General features: G+C 39.9%; 1 protein-coding gene across 4 annotated transcripts in view; it reads left to right on the plus strand.

Annotated features, from left to right (window-relative positions):
- PPP3CC (protein phosphatase 3 catalytic subunit gamma) overlaps nucleotides 1–24,454 on the plus strand; it is a 74,785-nt gene that overhangs the window by 28,804 nt on the left and 21,527 nt on the right. For all 4 annotated transcript variants that reach the window (XM_063311240.1, XM_063311242.1, XM_063311241.1 and 1 more), the window contains exons 2-9: nucleotides 4,484–4,681; nucleotides 4,947–5,071; nucleotides 15,211–15,322; nucleotides 17,471–17,616; nucleotides 18,137–18,276; nucleotides 21,877–21,954; nucleotides 22,051–22,145; nucleotides 23,435–23,560. In XM_063311240.1, coding sequence (XP_063167310.1) covers nucleotides 4,484–4,681; nucleotides 4,947–5,071; nucleotides 15,211–15,322; nucleotides 17,471–17,616; nucleotides 18,137–18,276; nucleotides 21,877–21,954; nucleotides 22,051–22,145; nucleotides 23,435–23,560 — 1,020 coding nt within the window. The remainder of the gene's footprint in view (nucleotides 1–4,483; nucleotides 4,682–4,946; nucleotides 5,072–15,210; nucleotides 15,323–17,470; nucleotides 17,617–18,136; nucleotides 18,277–21,876; nucleotides 21,955–22,050; nucleotides 22,146–23,434; nucleotides 23,561–24,454) is intronic.

Consider the following 24,454-nt stretch of genomic DNA (forward strand, 5'->3'; position numbering starts at 1 on the left):
TGATTTAGCTATATGCTGTCTAAAGGCATTTCTTTTTGTTTTTCCTGAATCTTTTTCCATTTCTTTTAATAAAATTAATCTTTTGGGTTCTGGTATTAAATCTTTGGATTTAGTACCTATATGTTAACTGTATGTTATGTGCAGTTTCTTGATTTTTCCACTATTTTTTCCTTTAACACTTTGTACCAGTTTGGGGTAGGTTACGTGCAAATAGAAATATAACTCTGCATGCACAGTACAACTGATAACTCTTTTTCGTCTGATCTTTTTTCAGCTCTCCAAGCTGTTCCTGTTTGTATTTTTTTCTATGTTTTTTCTTGTAGATGAGAAAACCAAAGTAAATGTAATATAAAAGGTTAAGTATCTTTCCTCATAGGGACGCGGTGGTGCTGCGGGTTAAACCGCTGAGCTGTTGAGCTTGCCGATCAGAAGGTCGGCGGTTTGAATCCGCGTGACGGGGTGAGCTCCCGTTGCTAGTCCCAGCTCCTGCCAACCTAGCAGTTCAAAAACATGCAAATGTGAGTAGATTAATAGGTACCGCTTTGGCGGGCAGGTAACGGTGTTTCGTGTAGTCATGCCAGCCAGATGACCACGGAACTGTCTACGGACAAACGCCGGCTCTTCGGCTTTGAAATGGAGATGAGCACCGCCCTCTAGAGTCGGACACGACTGGACTTAATATCAAGGGAAACCTTTACCTTTCTGTCTTTCCTCACCTACTTTTTGATCAGCTGCTAGCTCCCTTAACCTGCTTAGGTCATCAAAATACCCTAGCAAAGGAAGCGATGGTAGATCTTCACATAACGCTTTAAATTCTGTAATAAGAGAATATATTTGTTAGACTAACTCAGGGATCACAAAATAAAGTGCAAGGTCTGAGTTATCTGTATTTTCAAAATACAGGCCAATCCAATTGTCATCTGCGACCTTGGTCTTTAGGGAAAGCACAGGCCATAATAGCATGGGTTAGTGTGGTGGATTTGGGCGGTGCCACTGGTTCTCAGGAAGGAGGGGGCACATTCCAAGGAGGTGGAGGAGGTAAGAGGAGGCCCAGTCCAGGAGGCAATGGTGGGAAAACGAAGAGGTTCAGGATAGCCCCGCCCCAGAGTCTCCCAGGTTATTTCCTCTTAGGTTAGGTAGGGTAGCTTTAGTTTGGCAAGATTCTGTCTGTGCAGTGTGAGCAAATAAAGAACTGGACTTTGAATGGACTGACTCTTTGTTGTTCTTGGGCTGAGCCTGACAGAGCCATTCACTGCAAGAAAGTATGCTTTTTCTAAGAGAGAGATCTTCACTTATTTTGTCTTATTTGTAAGATTTTCAAAGATTAATATTCCAATTTTATTTAAAACATTTTAATTTATTTACACTGGAGAATAAGAGTATTTTGCATCTATCCAATGCAGATTAAATTGAGGCAGAGGCATGAAGGTTTTCCACAGAAAAGGAATGTATGGGGAGGAGCTCTTTTCTAAATATGCCATCTTCATTACTGGTAGACCTGACTTACTGACCGCCATTGGGACTAGCGACTCTGTTGTTAAGTGACATGGTCGTAAAGTAAAATGTCATGTGACCATGCTGACTTCTGGTATCAGCTCCAGCTGCAGTCATTAAGTGAATCACCTGTGGTTAAGTGTGATGTCACATGACCATGACTTATGACTTCCTGCCAGCTTCCCCATTGACTTTGCTTGACAGAAGCTGGCGGTGAAGGTAGCAAATGGCAATCACATGACTATGGGGTGCTGCTACTGTTGTAAATGTGTGCTGGTTGCCAAGTGCCAGAATTGCAATCACGTGACCGTGGGGACTCTGCAACGGCTGCAACTTTGAGGACCCATCGTAAGTCTCCTTTTTCAGTGCCATTGTAACTTCAAACGGTTGCTGAACAAAGGGTCCAGAAGCGAGGACTACCCATGAAGCATTTTTCTTAATCTTGTTATAAGCGCTTCATGGCTTCAAATCATAACTTGGTTACATCCGAACTTGGTCATTATATGTTTATGCTGTACAAGTAAAAGGAATAATTTTGATTACCTATGGAGAAAAGACAAGGGACGCGGTGGCGCTGCGGGTTAAACCGCTGAGCTGTCGATCGGAAGGTCGGCGGTTCGAAACCGCGCGGCGGGGTGAGCTCCCGTTGCTCGTCCCAGCTCCTGCACACCAAGCAGTTCGAAAACATGCAAATGTGAGTAGATTAATTGGTACCGCTTCGGCGGGAAGGTAACGGCGTTCCGTGAGTCATGCTGGCCACATGACCCGGAAGTGTCTATGACAACGCCGGCTCCAAGGCTTTGAAATGGAGATGAGCACCGTCCCCTAGAGTCGGACACGACTGGACTTTACGTCAAGGGAAACCTTTACCTTTACCTTATGGAGAAAAGACAAAATGTTGAGCATCATACTGGGTTTAAAAAAAGGGGGGGCATTAAAAAAATGGTTTAGACCCCCACAAATATCAAAATAAATATTATATGGGATAAAACATATTCAGATTAGGATCATAATAAGGCATAATAAGGCATCTGAAGAATTGAAGAGAAGGTGCATAACAGCCATTTCCAAAAGCATAGCATTGATAATGAAAACACAGTGTTAAAGATGTTGCAGGAATTCTGGAAGAGTCATAAAATGTTCGACCACAGAGCAAACAAAAAGTTAAACTCTGCAAGATAAGTTGTGGCCCATATTGTAAAAACAAAATACAGTAGAAATAAAATTAACGTTAAAAGTTTTTTTAGTTTAATTTCTCCAATAGAATACTCATTTTTTTTCTAAACATATTTACATTTTTTAAAATATAGACATTTCATTTTAATTACAGAATGGGAGGATAAAAATGAAGCTTTATATTACATAGATATGGCTGTATGCCATTTGTCAGTCTCATTAGTAATGTCTTTTATGGCTTTCTGTAGTAAGGTTAGAGAGAAATGTGATTTTTATTTATTTCATTTTTATTTATTAAACTTGTCCCCGCCCATCTCTTCCTGTTGGGGGACTCTGGGCAGTTTACAATAAAATAGTCAATTAAAACAGCAAACATACAATGTAAATACAATATATAAATATATAATTACTCCTAATAAATAAATAAAAAAATAGCAAAAATAAGAATATGAATAAAGTCCAAGTGGCAAAAGAATCCGATACAGTCCATACATGGGAGGAGTGGTCTAGATACCAGCCATCACCATGTGGAGCTACTCCCCTCTCCGCCCCAAGCGAGGCGGCAGACCCAGGACTTCAGACTCCTCCGAAAGGCCAGGAGCGATGGGGCCAATCTCACCTCCGGGGGCACCGTGTTCCACAGGGTAGGAGCTACAGCAGAGAAGGCCTGCCTCCTGGGTCCCGCCAGACAGAATTCTCTCACAGACGGGGTCCGCAACATGCCCTCTCTGCATGATCGGGTGGGATGGGCTGATATAATGGGGAAGAGGCGGTCCCTCAGAAAAAAATCCATCAGATTTTTATTTGAAACATATATTAGCTGGGAGCCCAAAATATATCTGGGCAGCAGGAATGTAGATATCAATCAGTATCAAGGACAGATATTTCTCTTTCCTCCCTCTTGCTTCTTTACTTAAAAGACATTCTTTATCCTCAGACCCTTTCTCCCTCCATTCTCCAGTGAAATTCATGTTTATTCAGATTTGATTGTCCAATTGTCTTCTGTTTATTAATATTAGATGTAATATTACATTTCAGTAAACTGATGAATTTTAAAAAGGAGCAACCCACTGCCCTCCCACTGCTTGAAACCAAGTGGAGATCAGTGTGTTAGTGATCAGTTTAACTTAGAGAATACAAAGCACATTTTACACTGGTTAAGAAAGCATTTCTCTACCGATTTTCTGTTTTTTATATGCATTGGTAAACTTTTTGTTTATTTTAATTTTTGTGTGTTTGCAAAGCATATATAAATTCATAAAAATAAAAAAAGTTGAAATCATGCAGACAAATACACTGGTAACACTTTAAATATTTCATTAAGTTTTCTATCTAGTGAGAGATTCCAGAAATGCTGGAAAGTTTGCTGTTATTTTTTCTCACGCTAACAGTTTCATGATAGTAGAAATATTGCTCCACCTAGAACTGTACAATTTTCACTGTGTTCCTAAAGTGAACAGACTTTTTCCTACTTCCCATGTTTCATAAATGATGGATGAAAAAAAATACTTTTGTTAGAGCCAGAACAAGTTGTTTGTAAAATAGGCATTTCTCTGGAACCTTCTCTTCACTTGCTTCTACAGTACATCCAGATAACATAATTGCCAAATGATTATATCACACTATTTTTTGTGTATCCTTCCATATTTTTTGAGACCTGAATTATGGTTGCTCTTTTATTTCATGTTACTTTTCTGACTGCAAGAAACACTAACCTGTTCAGTGTAGAAGAGCAAAGAACTAGTGTGGTTTTTACAGTTCCCATTTCAAGATCTCTAATAATCCTTTAATGTTCTTTCCTTTCTCTCTCCAGCTGTTCCTTTCCCCCCTACTCAGCGGCTAACTCTGAAAGAAGTTTTTGAGGATGGGAAGCCCCGGTTGGAGATCTTAAGAAACCATTTGGTGAAAGAAGGACGCCTGGAAGAGGATGTAGCACTGAAGATAATCAATGATGGAGCTGCCATCCTGAGACATGAGAAGACCATGATTGAAGTTGAAGCTCCAATCACAGGTGAAAAGTCACTTCCTGAATCATCTAGCTGACTGCTAAAATTGAGAGGTTTTCTGATGTGCATCATTCTGATGGAGTGTGTTCAGAGTTAGAAAACTCAGTAACTTAAGTGTTTCCATACCATGAAAATGAAGTGCAGGTCCTGGGTGGAATTCAAGAATTTAGAGCAAAGCAAATCCAAGCCATGCTCCCTGTTGGTTCTATGACCTTTCTCCTCTTAGTGTGTAATTTTGTAATTTTGCTTTTGCTATTATTCCTCCCCTAGTGTGTGGTGATATTCATGGGCAGTTCTTTGACCTGATGAAATTATTTGAAGTTGGTGGATCACCCAATAACACGCGCTACCTCTTCCTGGGAGACTACGTGGACAGAGGCTACTTCAGTATAGAGGTGACAATTCAACCGAGCCTTTGGGGGTTAGCACTTTAAAGTCTGAATTAAGCATTGAAATTTTTTTCTTCTTGTACTCTGTTTTTGGTACTGCTCAATATTGACATGCAACAAGACTTCCATTTTAATTAAGCCATTTAAGTGTAAGCCAATAAGAAAAATAGTGATGAAGTCCTTTGATTGCAGTGCAAGACATCATGGACCCAATCGGACAGTCTCATTCCAAATGAAAGCATTTCCTCGCTCTCACCCACCCGTCCCCCATTTTGCAGCTACAAATGGGCAACTGATTTTTGCAAATACCAGTGATGGATAATCTGACCCCAACAGTGTTTTCTACATATACTTAGATTAATATGCATAAGCCACATTTTGATCTAAAGGTTGGAAAAAACCCGAGCATAGAATCCAGTGAGAAAAGAGTTGAACTGTAAATATTTGAATACCTTTGTGACTACTTCTAATATTCAATTATGTACAGTATTCAAACTTAGGTCTTGTATGTATATGATGTATAGAGCTAATGCCTCTCCAAAATTATTCATTTATCCTGGTTTACTGCAAACAATATATTTTCCCCAAACAACAGACCAAAAATGGAAAACTTTTTTGTATCATCCTTCTTGATGCTTGCAAACAACTGATTCCCCCAGACATCAACACAAAGGTTTCCATTTCTGGATTATTTTACCATCTCATGTGAAGGGAGAAGCAAATGAGCTGAGATGCTCTAGCATGCTGCTTCTTTACAGTAAAGCACATAAACCAATTGTTTGGCTTGTGACTGATTATCCTTTAATTTAGAAATTGTACAAATATTTTCTTTGCCCTTTCTGGTCCAGGATTCATGATTCCCAAGTTGCCTAATGTAGTTCTCATAGAAAGGGAAGTTGGACAGGAGTGGGGTAGGAGGAAAACTTTATCAACTCAGTTATTCCATTACTTGTTTGGATGGAGAAGGTTCCATCTTCTACTATTTCCATGAGTTGCTACTACAGGACGGGAAGATCGGTTATATAACGTTGGCTCTGACTTGCATCTGAAATAATGAAGCAGGAAAATCATGGTATTTTGAAGGCTTTCATTCAGCAAAGATCTCCGGGATCTCATCAGTTTCATTTGAGCCAACTCACTTTAATACTAGAGTTTCTTAGTATCAGTTACCTGGTTGAAAGCTAACCCAGCTGTCAGCTTTTTTCCTACCCTATGTTTTAGGTTGCCTGATGGCTAATAAATGCCATATATACTTGTACATGTTCACCCTTTTCCTGTTTACAGTATAAGAAAGAGAGCTATTGATTCTAGTGTTCATAGTTGTTGCTGATGCCTGTAAGCATTAGCAAATCGGCATCATTTGTAGCTTCTTTTGGCTGCATACTTGTAGAACTGTGTGTCCTTGTTTTCCAGAGCTTGACTCTGGAGTGGAAAACATGTTTATACTAACTACATTTGCTTTCAGATCAGTCTGTTGCTCTATATATGTCTTGACAGTGGTGATTGTAAAAAGTATTAAGTGCGTTCCTCTATATTTGAGATGTCACTTGCTAGGCCTTGTGATTCTATGCATTTCTCTAATAGAAGACTTCCTGGGGATTAGTGAATTTATAGAAATAGTTTTGACATTTAACTCCTTTAGTTGTTGGCTTTCTTTAGTTGTTAGTTAAATTTGTTGTCTTCGTGTTGGCTAGTAAGAGGAATGAGTAAGAATTTTTTCCCCAGTAAGCAACATTGCATACCCGCTAAAGATGCATGTAACGTTTGTGTGATACTGAACAGATTAGGAGATGAAGTTGCTCTTCTGCACAAAGTATATTAGATTCTGCACTGATGTTTAAAGGTTTTCAGAAGGGAGTACAGTGTTACTGACCGTAACCCTAACCTGTGTTTCAGAAAGGTAGAGGAATGGATGTCAGAAACCATTTTACTCTTAGCTATGAAAGCATAAGGATATCAAACAGGATGAAGCAGGACCCAGTCTGAGAACACAAGAGCAGTGAGGAACGCTTACCCCGCTTTTTAGCCACAAAGATTCTCATGATCTAAGATCAATAATGAGATAGGCACTACTCTTTGGTTTACTGTTTACCAAAAAACAGGAGACAAAGAAATTTCATTTTTTCATGTTCTTGTTATTTAAATGCTTATTTGAGATGTTTGGGTTCCCAACACTGATAAAGTCAGTGTTGACTCTTAGCAGCCACAAAGATAGACGTTCTCCAGGCTAATCTGTCCCCCAGCCTGGAGTTTCAGGTCTTCCTCATTGCTGTTGTTATTGAGTCCATCCACCTTGCTGCTTGTTGTCCCCTTCTTCTTTTTCCTTCCAACTTTTCCAGCATTATGGGCTTCTCAAGGAAGCTGGGTTTTTGCAAAGTATGATAATCAGGATTAATCTGTTCTGTGAAGTATTTGATTGTTTTCTTGGCTATCCACAATATACTTTTGAGAGTTCAAAAGCATCTATATTCTTTCTAACTTCCTTCTTCAAAGTCCAGCTCTCACACCCACAAAACATCACAGGGAAAACCACAGCCTGCATGATTCTAATCTTTATAGGTTTAGACACACCCCATCTGAATGTCTTTTCCAAGGCCTTCATTACTGCTCTGTCAAATGGTAGTCTGTGTCACCAATCCTAGGCAGAAGCTATCCACGACTTCATATCTTCATTGTCAATAGGTTTCCAAAGATTTTTTTTAAAAAAATATGTAATATGCTAATATTCACAGATTTTCTCATTAAAAGCTCTGGCAGATAAAAAGTCAGTTAAAAAGTAGTCAGGATCTCAGAGTTTATTAAAAAGGCAGCGGAGACAGATCTGAAAGGACTTACAACAATTGCCTTTTTTAATTTTTCAAAATGTACATCTTGCTTGATTGCATAGATTTTAATATTTTGACAGATTCTTGTTGAAACATAGTCCCAAGCATTACTTTCCATGATAGTTTGAATTCAATCCATGAACATTCCTTAGGATGGAGATCTTCCTCTTTTTATTTATTTACTTGACTGAGGAAGAGGATTTCCCTTCAGAACCCAGCAAGGGATTGCACTGTAATCCAACTAGCAGGGGAAAAAAACCCAGATCCATCTTCAAAGAAGATAGATTGAGTCTGCTGCTTCGCTTATTTTCAAATATGCCCTGTGATAAGCATGTATGAAAAGTCTCCTGGGAACTTCCAGTGATTTTTACAAAGCTCTTTTGCTTTGCTCAAAACACTTAAATGGTTTACTTGAGGACACACCAAATTAATTTTTAATTTTACTTTAGACAAAATCCCATGTCAGCCCCTGCATAAGTAAAATTAATTTTGCCTTTCTTTAGAATCCCTCCATAGTTTTGCCTGAAAAAGAATTCTGAAATTTGCTTCAAATTCTCCTCTAGGCAGAACTTCAGTGGCAGCACTAATTATGATATCTAGAACTTTTGTGTGGGGGATGTGGAGTTAAAAGCTGGAATTCTTAAGTTTCAAGAAAAATGTAGGTTTCACAAAAGTGCCCTGTTGGAGATCTGCATATCTTCTGCCTCTGCACTCCTTAAGTGAGCGTGGATGGATTTTAAAAGAAACTGTTGGGAAAGGTGGAGAAAATTGTGCTGATCTGAGGAGATGTGGAGGAAGGTAGAATACATTCTGCTGAGATGATTGTTTGAAGTGCTGCTCAGAAAATTATATGCAATGTGGTACTAGGAAACACGTCCAAAATATTACAGGGTCATGCTGCACAACCTGGCATGTGCAATCTTGGGAGTTGCTTGGAATTACCATCCTTTGTACGTGTCAGCATGGAACCCCTTTCAAGTTATTCTTGGTTCCTTTCTCAGAATCTACAGTGGCAAGGGAGCTGTGATACATTTGTTCCTTTTCTACAAAGCCAGGTATTCATCCTTCACAAGTAGGGTGGGCTTTGATTAGTACACGCGGGGGCTGCTGCAAATGTCACTTGATCGGGTGAAATTGAGATGCTTCGCTAAGGTGCATGAACAGAGATATCCCTGTTCTTCCCATTAAAATACTTTTTCTGTCTTGAACACTTGTCCATTTGGGAGTGTTTAGCACAGGCAATGAGGAGAGGGAAGCTAGACAGTGGGTTTGGAAGAGAGAAAGTGAATTGGCTCAGATAAGGGGACATGGCTCAAGTATTTGTGGGTTATGTCAAGGCTCACAACACATCTGGATAATTAAGAAAAATGTTCCTTGTAATCTTAGATATGGAGGAATCTTGCTCTTCAGCTTTCAGGAATTTCTTTTGTGCTTGGCTTTTACTGCTGCCACTTTCACTTTTCAACAGTGGGGATCTTGGAACTGTAGCACTAGTTTCTGCATTCTGATTGGGAGTATTAGGGATGATCTGCCAGAGCAGTTTCTGCTAATGAATGACCTTTTGACAAAATGGAAGAGGGGTAATTTTTATAATTGTATCTTGATGAAGGCTTCCAGGAAGTAGGATTGAAAGCTTCTGGGAGGCAAGGCCGATGTTAACATTGTTTTAGAGCAGAGGGCAGTGGCCTATATTGATGATAACACAGGGGATCATCATCTGACTTCGGGACTTGGGCCAGGGAGACTTGGACACTAACAGACATGGAGCTAAGCAATATAGGGTCATTCATGATTAGGAAACTATGTTTTAAAGATTACCATGGCTAACAAATTCATGGCTTAGCATATGTGTACCAGCCAATATATGTTGAGCATACTAGCTTAGCTCATGTTAGTTGTGATGATAAAGCTAGATCATCACATGTATACTATCTTGAACTCCTTGGAAAGACTGGATGCAAATGAAGTAATGAAATAGGTGGCACATATGTGTAATCACGTTAATAAATTCAAATTGTGCCTTGATCATCCTAGTGTCATGCTCTTCCCTTTGTTTTTGACAGATAACATTCTGTTTGATACTACAGTCAATATTATCAGGAGTATAGATTGTTCTGAATATATAAAGTTATCTGCATCTAATTGGTCAATACAGTGCAGTGCACATATTTTTTGCTCTAACATAGGTTTAAGGTTCAAGCGCTACCCCTCTAGTTTTTATAGAGAATTTTCCTTCTCTCTGGAAACAGGCCATAAAGCAGAAGTTGGCATTATATGGGCTTTCTGTACCATTCCTAATTATATCTTGACCAAGCCAAAAACTGCTCACCCAAAGAGTAAGAGAAATGGAGTTTCGGGCGAAAGTTAATAGGCTGGGCCAACATGGCAGAAATTGGATTAATAAGGGCACTTGGGAACCAGCAAGATATCTACAAAATCTAACTTTCCCCAAGCTGAGGATAGCATTTTTCAAAGCCAGGCATAACATCTTACTATCTGTACTGCTGCAAGGCAGATACTCCAAAACCCCCATTAACTGAGTGTACCTGTCCATGTGGTGACGAGATCGAAACCATTTTGCATATATTATTATGTTGTAAATTCTATAGGGATATTGTTGTTGTTAGTTGCCGTTGAGTCGTTTATGACTCATGGCAACCCTATGTATACAGAACAAAATGCTGTTCGGTCTTGCGCCATACGCCTGACTGTTCCAGTGTTTGCATCCATTGTTGCAGTAATTGTATCAATCCATCGCACTGAAGGTCTTCCTCTTTTCCGCTGGCCCTCAACCTTGCCAAACATGATGTCCTTTTCAAGCAATCTGTCTTTCATCACGATGTGCCAAAAGTATGAGAGTCTAAGCCTAGTTACCTTCACCTCTGGGGAACATTTTGGTTGTATTTCTTCTAAAACTGATTTGTTTGTTCTTCTGGCAGTCCATGGTATTTTCAATAACCTTCACCAACACCACAATTTGAATGCATCAATTCTTCTATCTTCCTTTTTTAATGTCCAGCTTTCACAGGCATATGTGGCAATTGAGAAGACCATGGCGTGAGTCAGATGCACCTTTGTTTTTAAACTGACATTTTTACTTCTGAAAACTTTAGATAGGTCTTTGATGGCAGATTTTCCCAATGCAATACGTCATTTGATTTCTTGGTTACTACTTCCCTTGGCATTGATTGTTGATCCGAGTAGAATGAAATTGTTGACGACTTCAGTTTCTTCTCTGTTTATTGTGACATTGTTTATTGGTCCATTTGCGAGTATCTTCGTCTTCTTCACATTCAGGTGTAGTCCGTATTGCTGACTACAATCTTTGATCTTCATCAGCAAGTACTTCAAGTCTTCTTCACTTCCAGCAAGCAAAGTTATATCATCTGCATATGGCAGATATGTATATATAATAGATATATATTATCTATCTATCTATCTATCTATCTATCTATCTATCTATCTATCTATCTATCTATCTATCTATCTATCTATCTATCTATCTGATATGCAATATCGGATATTAGGCCTGCTTATTTTCTGCCCCTAATATGTAAATTTCCAGGAAAGCCGGACAATTTCTCTATGAACCGTCTTCTAGAAGATTTGAAATCCTTTATCACTTGTGCAGTAGCCAAATTCTGGTTTGCCACAATGAAAATAAGGCATAGCTGGTCACAGAAATAACCACTGTTTTATTTATCACTTTGTTTTATACATGCTAGCTATCTCGTTTTAGGTGATATACAGTATATTTTACTTCATAAATATTTTAGATCTACACTTGCCCAGGTAATTAATGCACCAGTATAGTAGGGTATGTTACATTTTTATTTGTTATTTTATCTTAGTTATGCTAGCGTTTTATCTCATCTATTTGATTTTACGTTGGTGTTGTATTTTTAGCGTTGCTGATCATTGACTGAATAAACAGTATTTTTGATGGGTCAAGCTCTTTCATTGGTTATTTTTATTTTATATTTCCTCCTGCCTTTAGGTACGTATGGACATGCATACATGCATACATACATATTCATTCATTCATTCATTCATTCATTGGAATGAACACAATTAACAATAAAGATATAATAACACAAAATGAGGACAAAAAGGATTTAAAACCGTATAAAGTGAATTCATTAGCCAAAGCCTGTCACTAATACGTATCAACCATATATCAAGGCAGTGATATTGCTAAAGCAGATAGTATTTTTCATGAGTCCCCAGGGGTCTATTGAAATGAAGCCCAGATTTTTCTGTATATGTGTGTTGTACATTAAAGATATTCTGCAGTTCATCTCAACCAACCACTGAACTCTATTCCTGAGTTGACAGAGCAGTTCTTGGCTATATTGTTGAGGACTTCTCTGTCCTACAGTGCTTCTAGGCTGCCTCACCAGGAAAGCTTAGGACTTCATAGCTACCATTGTAACATTAGTTTGTCTCAATATATGTGGACTGAGGTATCATCAGTCAACTCAAATTTATTTGCTTTTATTTCATTTATACCCAGCTTTCCTCTGGGAAAGCTCAAGACAGTAAGTATGGGGGTTGTGTCCTCATTTTAGCCTCACAACAGAAATGCCGTAAGGTAAATTTCTCTGAAAGATGGTGAGTCACCGGCTGACAGTCACCCATTGTGCTTCATAGTCAAGTGATCATTGGAATCCAAGTCTCCCCATTCCTAGCCCACCTATTTCAACTCCTTAAGCAGTTGAAGCAGATATTATGGAATGGATTAAGGCCAGTCAATTACAATTAAATCCCAGTGAGATGGAAGCATCGGGAATAGCTAAATCTTGGGGTCTGAGAAAGTGAGATTGATCTTCTTTAGGACTTCCCTTGAAAAAGAACATGCAGAGTTTGGGGTGCTCCTTGATTCATTATTTATTTATTTATTCATTTATTTATTTAATATTTATCCCGCCTTTCTTATTTTTACAAATAACTCAAGGTGGCGAACATACCTAATACTCTTTCCTCCTCCTATTTTCCCCACAACAGCAACCCTGTGAGGTGAGTTGGGCTAAGAGAGAGTGACTGGCCCAAGGTCACCCAACCAGCTTTCATGCCTAAGGCGGGACTAGAACTCCCAGACTCCTGGTTTCTAGCCCAGCACCTTAACCACTAGACCGAGCCCCTTTGGCTCAGAGTGCCATTGATTAACTACAACTGCTTATCAGTTCATCAATAATTGGATTGGATCTTACCATTTAGTTTTATATCCCATATCCTAGAACTCTGCTAGTATATCAGTGTGTTATGCATGCTTGTGTGTATCTTCCTTCATAAAGTTCCTTTCTGTTGTACATCTACTAAATGGAAAAAAAATGAGAAGTAGAGTAAATCTGGTAATCTAGTAATGTGTAGTGAGAATTGTAGAATTGGATAAAGGATCTCTTTGTAAATCATCAAGAGCTGAATATTACTAAACCTCTTGAGTGTCTCATTCCATATCCAAACAAAGTGAGAGTAGTCTGCTATTTATTCTATGTTTATCCTACTCTTCTTTCAGGTTCTTTAGACAACTTTTCAAGACAAATGCTAGATCTTTTTTCTCCAAGTTACTGAAATGTCTTTGTTAATTTGACAATGTTATTGGAGTTCTTATTTTGAAATTAGAAGAATTTAAAAATTCTTATGTTTTGTATTGATTTCAAGTTTCTATTCCAACAAAACATTTTAGTATTTTCTGGCTTTTTCTTTACATTTGATTTTGCTTTTGTTCTATGAGCATTTGGTTAATTGTGCTGAGAAAAATGACTAAAGGCAGAAGTATTTTGGCAATCATTTACTGGAAATAAAACTAGGAAATACCCAACGATGATAGCCATGAAATACCCAATGAAGATAATGACGTTCAAGGCTTGCTTGTTTTGTTTTGTTTTGTTTTGTTTTGTTTTGTTTTGTTTTGTTTTGTTTTGTTTTGTTTTGTTTTGTTTTGTTTTGTTTATTACCGTCCATCTCCCCCCAAAAGCGGGGACTCTGCGCAGTTTACAACAGAGTTTAAAATTCAGTGGCTTTAAATACAAGAAATATAAATAAACAGTAAAAATATAAAATGTAATAAAATCCAGATGGCTAAGATTACCACTCAACCTGTGAGTACAAAGGGCCCTTCTAGGGCATTAGCCATCCCCAAGGAAGACTGTTCCCCTTCCTGCCCCACGCATGTCAACACAACCAGGTTTTTAGTTTTTTGCGGAAGTACAGGAGCAAGGGGGCCTGTCTCACCTCTGGGGGAAGAGTGTTCCAGAGGGGGGAAGCTATAGCAGAGAAGGCCCGCTTCCTGGACCCCGCCAGATGGAATTCTTTTACAGGTGGGGTCTGTAACATGCCCTCTCTATGTGACCGAGTGGGACGGGTCGATGTAGTGGGGATGAGACGGTTCCTCAGGTTACCTGGGTTTTATAGGCAACAGTTACTAATAACTCATGTTATCATGCAGGAACCTGCATGAAAAATCTGCCTAGCACAGCTTTTGGGAAAATGCCAATTTTTATGGATTTGGTGAAACATTTGAATAAGATGGTTGGCTCCTGTTGAAGGTTTTCATTTTCTCCAACCTGCATGACTATCTTCCCTGTCTCCAGTTTTGGCATTCTGTCTATATGATATGTTTTGGCCCTTACTGATACTTTTTTTCTTCCTGTACAAATTCCAGGTGACAAAAAATTCTAAGATTTTCAAACTAATGCTGCTGAATATAGTTTCCACAAAATGAACTTACATGATTTATTGTAACTGCTCAAGTGTTCCCTTGTGTGGGCTTTAAAAAAAAATACAACAGGTGGCCAACTTGAAGGGGAAAAAAGTGTAGTAAAGAATAACAGTCATTTGTGGCCAGATGGAGTAGAGGGCACTTTGACAGTTAGGTACACTGTCCTATTTGTCACACCTGTGCCTCATGGCTTTACCTACTTAATGGCAATTTAGACCAGAGCAGTGACTTCCTTGTATACAATGTTGTGTCACGCTGTTGCACTGGGCACTCAGTTTGAATCACTTAAGCAGGATCATATTGCTTATGCAAAAGATTCCAGGTTCAATCCTTGATTTCTCTGTTAAGTAGCAAGTGATGGAAAATACCACTTTCTGCCCAGGACCCCAGGGAGTCATTGCTAGTCAGGGTAAACACTGCTGGACTCGGTGGCAATTAATCTGATGTGCTGTGAAACACTTCCCAGTATTCCTGCTGTAAGGCCTGCTACATTTTTTCTTTTGGGAACCAGCTTTCTGAGTTGATTTCTACAAAGTTTCAAAGCCCAGTTCGCGGAAAAACGTTTTTCTTACCTGCTGTCTTCGATCTCTCTCTTGCAGTGTGTGCTGTATTTATGGAGTTTAAAGCTAAACTATCCCAAAACACTTTTCCTGCTCCGAGGGAACCATGAGTGCAGGCATCTCACAGAATATTTCACCTTCAAACAGGAGTGTAAGTAAAAGATGATGGATGGGCTGTGTGTGGCAAGAGAAGACTGTGAATGTTGATGAGGCTGCATAAATGCCCTTGCCTCCCCTCCTCCTCCTCCTCCTCCATGCATAGAAGGGGCGTTTTAAAGGATGCTGAGAGCGCTGCTCCTGAGTTACTGTTTTCCTGACAGTCTGACTCCATGCAAGCTATCCCTCCCACTCCCATTGCTTTAGGGACCCTACACCCTGTAATTATTGCCAAGAGCTTTCAGTTCCAGATTGTGCAGCTGGTATCAGAATTGGAGGGAAATTGAGGACTTCCCCTTTAATGCAGATTCTTGACGGAATCCATCCATCCATGTTTTGGGATGGATATGATTTTTTTTATTTATATATATATAATCTGAATAAAAATTTAGGAAGGGAAACACAGTTCAATTCTCTTTTTGATCAGTTTCAAAATCCTGCAGATAAAATTTGTTTGGTCCCCCCCCCCGCCCCCCGCAATGGCTGCAGTTCTCTTTTCTCCTTGCATATTTAAATACTACTTCCCTGGCTTAGCATATTAGCTTCAAGCCCCTAAGTGCCTCTTTATGTCTCCACCTTCCTCCAGTACAACTGTCTTCCCCTGCTTTGTCTAAAACCTCTGTGTGCTGTGGAAATTCATGCATGGTGTATCTTCTTGTTCTGCTGCTTGGCTGTAAACCGTGGGACTGGAATTCAGCCTAGCCTTGCCTTGGAACACCAGCTCCCCTGAGACTGTTTGAATTTCCCTGCTCTGTTTGGTTCTAGCCTCCTATAAACCCCTATAAGAGGGAACCTGAAGGAGGGGCCTGGTAAGCTAATAATCAGTTCCTATCAGTCTTGTCCTGGCTTATAAGACTTGAATGGTTCCATGTTTGTTTCTCACTTTGCCTGATTCAAGCATTTTCCACAAAAAATACATGAATAAAGTGCAGTAGCCATATATGCATGAAGTCCATTCATATTCTGGAAGTGAAGATGGTAAATCATTTGTGTCCTCATTTCTTTTAATTTTTAAAACAACAATGCAATTTTTAAGGTAGTGACATGGTAACTGGAAAATGCAAGATTACGGATACCTGGATATATACTCTTCATTATTTTTCTTGTGTGAGAGCAAACTTATCAGTACTTCCAGTAATTACATGGCCTGCAAACTATCCAGGTTCTTTGTGGCAAATTCATTTTGCTTTCCTGATTTTTGTACCCTGTAAAAGGCAGCACCCACGTTCCTTTTAGTAAAGCTTCAATATGTGGCTTGTGATCTTGGTAACATTTCATTTTTAATTTAAAAATTATACTTTGAAGATTCTGAAAAGGCAAGATGATGATTATTAGATTTTTATCCTGCCTTTTTAATATATAACTCAAGGCGGTGAGCATAACTAACACTCCTGCCTCCTCTTTTTCCCACAGCTACAACCCTGTGAGGTGGGTTGGGCTGAGAAAGAGTGACTGGCCCAAGGTCACCCAGCCGGCTCTCATGCCTAAGGCGGGACTAGAACTCAGTCTCCTGGTTTCTAGGCCCGCACCTGAACCACTACACTAAACAGGCCGTGAGAATGGTATGAGAATACCCAACTGAAGGAAGATTTATAAAGCTGCTTCCACAGGCTTGCTTTTTAAAAAGCTTTTGATGGAAGAGCTGAGAGCACTGGCATTCATACTCTTCCATAGAGGGTTATCAGTCATTCCTCACTAAGAAAATCAGTCAGGGGTAAAAGTGTTTGTCTACTGCTCCAATTTTCTACAAAGTGCCACTGCAAGGAAGTTTGGAATTTGTCCTAGCCCATGCTTCTACTTCACCCAAGATGAAGTCGTGTAGCTCAACATGCTTCCCCACCACCCTGTGTGAGCTGTGGGTACTTCCTAAAATATGACTGAGAATCTTCTGAAATGCACAAGGGTCTGTGAGAGATTTCTAGGATTTCTTGTTAGACAAGCTGACATCAAAAATCCCTGAGTGTCGTAAGTGTGAAAGTCAGTGCCCAAGAAGAAGAAAGGAGCAGGTAGTCAAATTTCTGTTTTCAGATTTAGCCACGAGGAAGCCTTTTGGTCTGTAGATCAGCTGTTGTCTCTGCCAAAACTTTGCAAACCTGCATCCTTTATATCAGCTGTATTTTTTCCTCACTTCTGCTTGCTGTAGGTCGAATCAAGTACTCAGAGCGGGTATATGATGCATGCATGGATACATTTGACTGTCTTCCTCTTGCTGCCCTCTTGAATCAGCAATTCCTGTGTGTACATGGAGGGCTGTCTCCTGAAATCACGTGTCTAGATGACATTAGGAAAGTAAGTGGTCTTTCTTTTCTCTTTCCACCCTCCACTCCATCAAAAGGGCATCTTGCAACCTGTTACTGGGTTTTACTCACAAGCATTTTGTAAAACTACCATTCTAGAAGTGTTGTCTTTTCTTTTGAAGCTTCCTAAAACTTGTAGACAAAGTAACATAACTATACAGCAGGTGAGTGGTAGCTACCTGTTGTCCTTCAAAACTAAAGTGAGAATTTTGAAAAGGAATTTATTTTTAATCCCTACAGAGAAACTATTAAGCTGAACAATTTTTCTCTTGATTTTATTTAAAGTGACTTTCCATTGCTTAAGCCTACCTTCCATGGATTAGCTGTTCCTCCCATGGAAGTCAGTATTCATAAAGTGTTAGATATCTGTTTCCAAAAGATCTCATAATGGACTATGCCTATCTTGTAGATACATTTTCTGCACATGGACCATTTTGCATGTCTTAATAATATGTTCCTATTGATTTAGAGATTTACATTCATAATTGCCTTCTTCTGTGTCTGTCTTTCAGTTAGACAGGTTTAAGGAGCCCCCCGCCTTTGGTCCAATGTGTGACCTTCTGTGGTCTGATCCATCAGAGGATTATGGCAATGAGAAGACACTGGAACACTTTACTCACAACACTGTTCGAGGTTGCTCCTATTTCTACAGGTGAGACAGTGTTCAAACAACATTTCTAAAATGAAAAGGGAATGGTATGAAGCCACAGTGCTCAGTCCTCCCTGTTTTCAGAACTCAGCAACATTCTGTTTATAGAAGACTTAAGGTGTTTCACTCTAAAATAACACAATAAAGACTCACTGCTGAGTTACCAATGATTTTTTTTTCCTGACAACTGCAAGACCTTGAATTCTGCTTACTGTTTTCTGAGATATTTAAAAGATCTAAGAAGTAGCTGGAGGATTTTTGAAAGGATGAAAATGTTTATTAGGGCTGCCAAGAACTTTAGACTGAAAAGTGGAAAGAAATTTAGTGCAGGGATGTATCTTGAATTCAAGGTAATGAACTTTACACATCTCTCAGATTCCTTACATGGCAGGCTTCAGAAATCTCCACATTCTAGAAATGTGACTTATTTGTGAGTGCTTTCTTGGAAATTTGTGTTGATTGCTCATATTATTTCTGCTCCCCAAAACGATCCTATACAAAGAAAGTGACTGATTCAAGCTCCTTGGAAAAAAGATAGAAAACAAATGTGGAGGTTGCTTTTTTTTGTGGCCTCTGTGATTCATAGACATGCGGTTCTGTACCTGTCAGAATGTTTAGGAATTCAAAGTTTTTGGTGAGAGCTCTACCCACCTCTGCATTACTATGTAAACCACTCCTGCCAAACACTAACATTCTCTTTTGACTCCCACAGCTGTAATACATTTTTCTTAGCATGTTCCTGAGCATTCCCATTTGCTGAATTTATGGATCCTCTAATCCCCTTTTAGACAATAACAGTGGAAACAATGATCTTTACTGTCAACACATTATCAATTCCATTGTCCATCCCAAGCTGGAATCAAACTGGCAGAGCTTATGAATTTCATAGCAGCTGCATCTTGATTTTTTCCCATTCAGGCCAAGCTAGCTTTGTTTCCTCCAGGAATACGATTTTCATATAATTGGCTCTTCACCTGGTATCAGGACTCAAGAACATTGAACGATGGCGCACCATCTGTGACACACATCAGTCAGTTGTGGATCTTGCTTCAGGTGATGTTCCAGTACTTCAGCTCCCAAAAGAGTCTGCAGCTCACATGGTTCTTATCAGTTATGAGATCCTTTAGATCCATCATGGCACCTTCCTTGCTAGATAGACTACTGGAGACCAACTGTTATTTTTTCCTTTGAAGGACATTAGTTCCTACCTAGAACACCTAATTCATATGACCCAAACTCTTGGCCTTAATGTCAGACAACCAGAACAAGTGCTACAGAATCTTATTTTTCAGTTGCTGGAGGATTTGTTGGTAATGTTGGCTCTGATTCTGCTACTCACATTGTTACAAATAGCTAAAGATTCCTGATCAGAGTCTTCATCAATGCCACCCACTTAAAGGCAATTCAAAAACCTTTATAGGATCCAGGAGAAAGGCTGCTAATTTTTATTATAACATCCACTTCCAATTCCATCATAGTAGAGGCAGTTGCAGCTTTTTATATCTCCATTGACTCAAGTTGGACTGGTAAAAGAGATGTAAAAATCTTTTCCTATGCCACCTCTGGTCCTTCCAGTTTGGATTCTGTTGCTGATGCTTTGCTTGTTGACTGCATCTCCTTCAAATGATAACCCAATGTTCACCCTATTTACTTAACTCAGAAGAAAGCATTCTTGTTAGCTGTCATCTCTGGCCAAAAAAAAGATGAACAATGAGAACTGCCTAACGCAGTTAAGATGCATCTGTCATGCGCTGCCTACTACTGAGTAAAACACAGACACTGATTCAGGGAAGAGCAGGTTCAGGTTTATTTCAGCATAGTGCATAGCTAGAAAAAGCTGAGAGTGAAGGGAGCGCGCCGGTGCGGGGTTTAAATAGCCTGTGCCGGTCAGCACCCCCCCCACCTCGGGTTGTGTCATCCCCCCAAGTCCTGTATGCTTCATTGCCGGTAGGTGAGGGGTCGCGGGGCCCCTGCTGGTGCCCCGGGCTTCGCTCATAATCGGTTTCTTCCTCCGGCCGGTGATTGCTGTCAGCTGGGCGATATCCGTTGCGTTCCTGCTGACAGCTTCAGGTGTGCCTCGTGATCCGTCCTGTCTTTGTCCTTCTTTCTTCCCCCTTTGTGTTCTAATGACTGGTTCTTCCGGCCGGGGTCGTTCCCTTCTCCTCGGGGTCTGTGTCTGTTGTTCTGTGTGCTTTGCTTATCTTTAAATCCCTTCCTCTAGTTTCCGAGGTATTGTCATGTGTGCCATTGTGCTGATGCATTCAGCTCAACGGTGCTCATGACAGCATCTAGTATTCCTCAAGGATAAAGTAATTCTTCAGCCAGATAGGGCAATCCTAGGCAAGATCTCATTCTTTCCATATTTTTTCTTGAATCTGAACACATCCTTAAAAATGTCCTGCACTCTTTCTTTCTCAAACTGACTATTGTATTTTATTTTTTTCATAAAATCTTCTCTTTATTGCTTGTGACCAAAGTGGGGTCTTCCTAATTCTTTATAAGATTTCACAAAGTGGAAGATCTTTACTACCCAGTTCTTTTATGATCTAATGAAATGGCCCTATCAAGTCAAACTATAGGGTCATTCAACAAGTGCTACATTTGTGGAGTGGTAACCTGGTCACAACCATCAATGCTTGTCAGTCATTACATTAGAACCAACTAGAATGCAGCATTTGGCAGAGCTGTATTGTTCTCCATACTCCCATAATCCTGTGCCTCCAGATAAAGTTAATCACCCATATGTAAATCAGAGAAAATAGTGAAGAACTGATTACTTACCTTCTTATAACTCATAATTCACATAACTGACCTGCCCTGATATCTAGGATTTGAGAATAATACCTCAGATGAAGCATCTGAGGTTCAAAGATGTTACCTTGGTTTTGTGATGCTGTGACAGTCATTGGAGCAGAGCTGGATTTCATAGGAACTTGTGGGATAGGTGGAGCACCTACCAAAAATCTCAAGCTTTGGAACAATGATGGAATGTCTAACAGACTCAGGGAAAGCAGAAGAGGAAAAAGGACCTTTGCAGAAGAGACTCCTCAGCCCAGGGGAGGGGAAAAGCATGCAAAAGAGACTCAGAGCAACTTTACCTTAATTACACTAGATAAAAGTTGAGCAGGAGATTCACTTTGACAGGCTTTCAAGATTTACTTACTTACTTTTATCAAATTTATACACCGTCCATCTCACTATATAAGCGACTCTGGGCAGCTAATCCTACTAGCAAGAAAAATATTCCCAGAGATCTAAGTGGTTCTTGTATCCTGAGTTTGCCATCCTCATAGGGCTTGATATTAATTGTGCAAGCTTCTCAAAGCAATTCTTCCACTCAACTTATACCTAGCACAATTAAGGCAGAGTTGCCCTGAGTCTCTCATACTTCCCTCCTCCCCTCGGCTGGGGTGTTTCTTTTGCAATGGCCTCTTTTCCTTCTTAACTTTCCCAGAATCTGTTGGATGTTTAATCAAGGACCGTTTTGATCTGAATTGCTATGTGACAAAACCCATATGTGTGAATTTACAGGTAAGCTCATTATAGATAAGTAACTGGTTATTTCAGCACATGGTAACGTGTCTCTGAAACCTTCTCTTTCAGTTACCCTGCAATTTGTGAATTTTTGCAAAACAATAATTTGTTATCTGTGATCCGAGCACACGAAGCCCAGGATGCTGGGTAGGTTCATAATAATTCCACTTCTGCGTTTTAACAGCTTTCTTGGTTAATGTGTTTTACAAAAGCAGACTGCTCAGCTTTTGCCTGCTTTTCCAGGTACCGAATGTACAGAAAGAGCCAAACTACAGGTTTTCCATCCCTCATCACAATCTTTTCTGCACCAAATTATCTAGATGTCTATAATAACAAGGGTAAGTTGTTGAATGTATGTGATGGGTACCTGAGTTGGATTATTGTTGATTTCTAAAAAGTACACTAGTTTTGCTTGATTTTGATGCTGGGAAAGTTGGGACCATGTGTCCATCCTGTATTAGAAGAGTATAAAAGCACAGCTCACTCAGTCTGTTTCTTCTTCTCCTTTCTCATTGTTGAAATTATCCCCAGCCTGAAGACTATAGTCAGAGAGAATAATGGAACAGTAATTAAGAAGTTGCCTTGTCTGTTATCATTTGGAATCATAAAGAGATGTTCCTCCTAAATAGCCTCCGTCTTCACCTGGTGCTTTTTGTTCCAGTTAGATAGCATCTTCTCTGATCCTGAGCTTGGTCTGCAATATTTGTGAACTTGCCACATTCTGCTGGCCCTATTTAACTTTCCTGTCATGCTGAATGAACCAAATTTGATGTTTTGGGATGGTTCAGTTTCCAGTTCTTCTGGCCATTTGCAGAATTTATATAAACATGGGGAGGTTTTTGGACTGTGGAGCAGGGAGTTGTTTGTTCACACTCAGCCAAAATTACACGCGTGGCCTCATTTCACAGGGTTGATGTGAGGACAGTTCGTGAAACCCTGAATTCTTTGGAACAGGTGGAAAGCAAATATGAGATTAACAAATATTAACTGAATATCAACTGGCATTAAGAATCAGTTGGATGCTGTTCCCATGGAAGTGCTTGTTCTTGTCCAGATGCAGTTTTAAGTGTTGGGTTAATGATACCGGTATTTGTGTGCCCCTGTCCTCTGATACGGCCCTAAGGAGGAGATGGAAATCAGTTCTTTTTCTATTCAACTAGTTCTGACTTGTTATGTCTAAATCAGGAATTAATTAGTAGTACATGCAGTCCATCTGAACAACCACTCTTGTAAAGCTATGATTTGAAATTGGCTTGTTAGGACAAACCATTGCTCATGCTACCGCTGTTCTTTCTGCTTCAGACATATCAGTCATCTGCACTGTTAAAAAATGAAGCTAAACGTTTCCAGACTCTTTGCAGCCAGGCCAGAGGAAGAGTGTGTGTGAGCCAGTGCTCATACCACAGAGCACTAAAATATGTTTAGATGTGACATTACTCTTCTTCTTTTCCGTTTTCAGTAGTCTGCCTGTAGCAAAGATAAATTTTATCTGATGCTTCTGTGTCAGGTGGGATATTTCATTTTGTTTAATAGATGTTTTACCTAACAACCGAACTGTATTTTCAGAGCTCTGTAAGCCTGGAAGGGAGTTAGAAATCAGCACTTACCATATTTTGCTTCCTTCTAGCTGCTGTTTTAAAATATGAAAATAATGTCATGAATATCAGACAGTTCAACTGCTCTCCGCACCCCTACTGGCTTCCAAATTTCATGGATGTTTTCACATGGTCTCTGCCTTTTGTAGGAGAAAAAGGTAAGGGGTAGAACGGCCATGAACAGTCCTCAGTAGGAAAAGGAGTTAACCAAGCAGTGAAGGTAAAAGTCCCCTGGAACAATAGGATTTGTTAGTCTGGGCTAGATGTAGAATGCCCTGAGCCTTCTGCTGCTGCCCTGTAAAGTTGTGCTCGCTAAAGGACTGTATTTTGACAAAATCTGTGCAAAATCTGGCTTTCAGAGCAACTTAACCTTGAAGGGGAAAAAAAGCAGCCTACTGGCTAGTATTATTGTAGTGGGAAATTTAGAGTAACTTTGTAACAGACTAAAAAGCGGGTGAACAAAACCAGCATTTTCCGTTTTTCTAGGGATCAGATGATGGTAGTTGTGATTAAATATTTCTGGAGGGTGCCTGAGTTGGGAGCAGCTGCAGTAAAGCACTGAAGCGAGCATCCAACTGAAATTTCAAAATGTCCGACTTACTCATCAGAAAGTGGGCGTAACATTATAGGCCTCTGTTCTTCAGTAATCAGAGCTGCTGTTTGAATTACCCTTTTCCTGCTGTTTTTTCCTGAAATATCATTTCTTCTGAGGCTGATTGAGTCTTCATTCCACAGGCTTGGTTTTAAGCCCTAAAAGCCCTAGGTAAAGGTAAAGGTTTCCCCTAACATTAAGTCCAGTCGTGTCCGACTCTAGGGGGCGGTGCTCATCTCCGTTTCAAAGCCGAAGAGCCGGCGTTTGTCCGTAGACACTTCCGTGGTCATGTGGCTGGTATGACTAAATGGAACGCCGTTACCTGCTTCCCAAAGCGGCACCTATTAATCTACTCACATTTGCATGTTTTCGAACTGCTAGGTTGGCAGGAGCTGGGACTAGCAACGGGAGCTCACCCCATCACGCGGATTCGAACCGCCGACCTTCCGATCGGCAAGCC

The sequence above is a fragment of the Candoia aspera genome, chromosome 9 (genome assembly GCF_035149785.1).
Source record: "Candoia aspera isolate rCanAsp1 chromosome 9, rCanAsp1.hap2, whole genome shotgun sequence".
NCBI lineage: Eukaryota > Metazoa > Chordata > Lepidosauria > Squamata > Boidae > Candoia > Candoia aspera.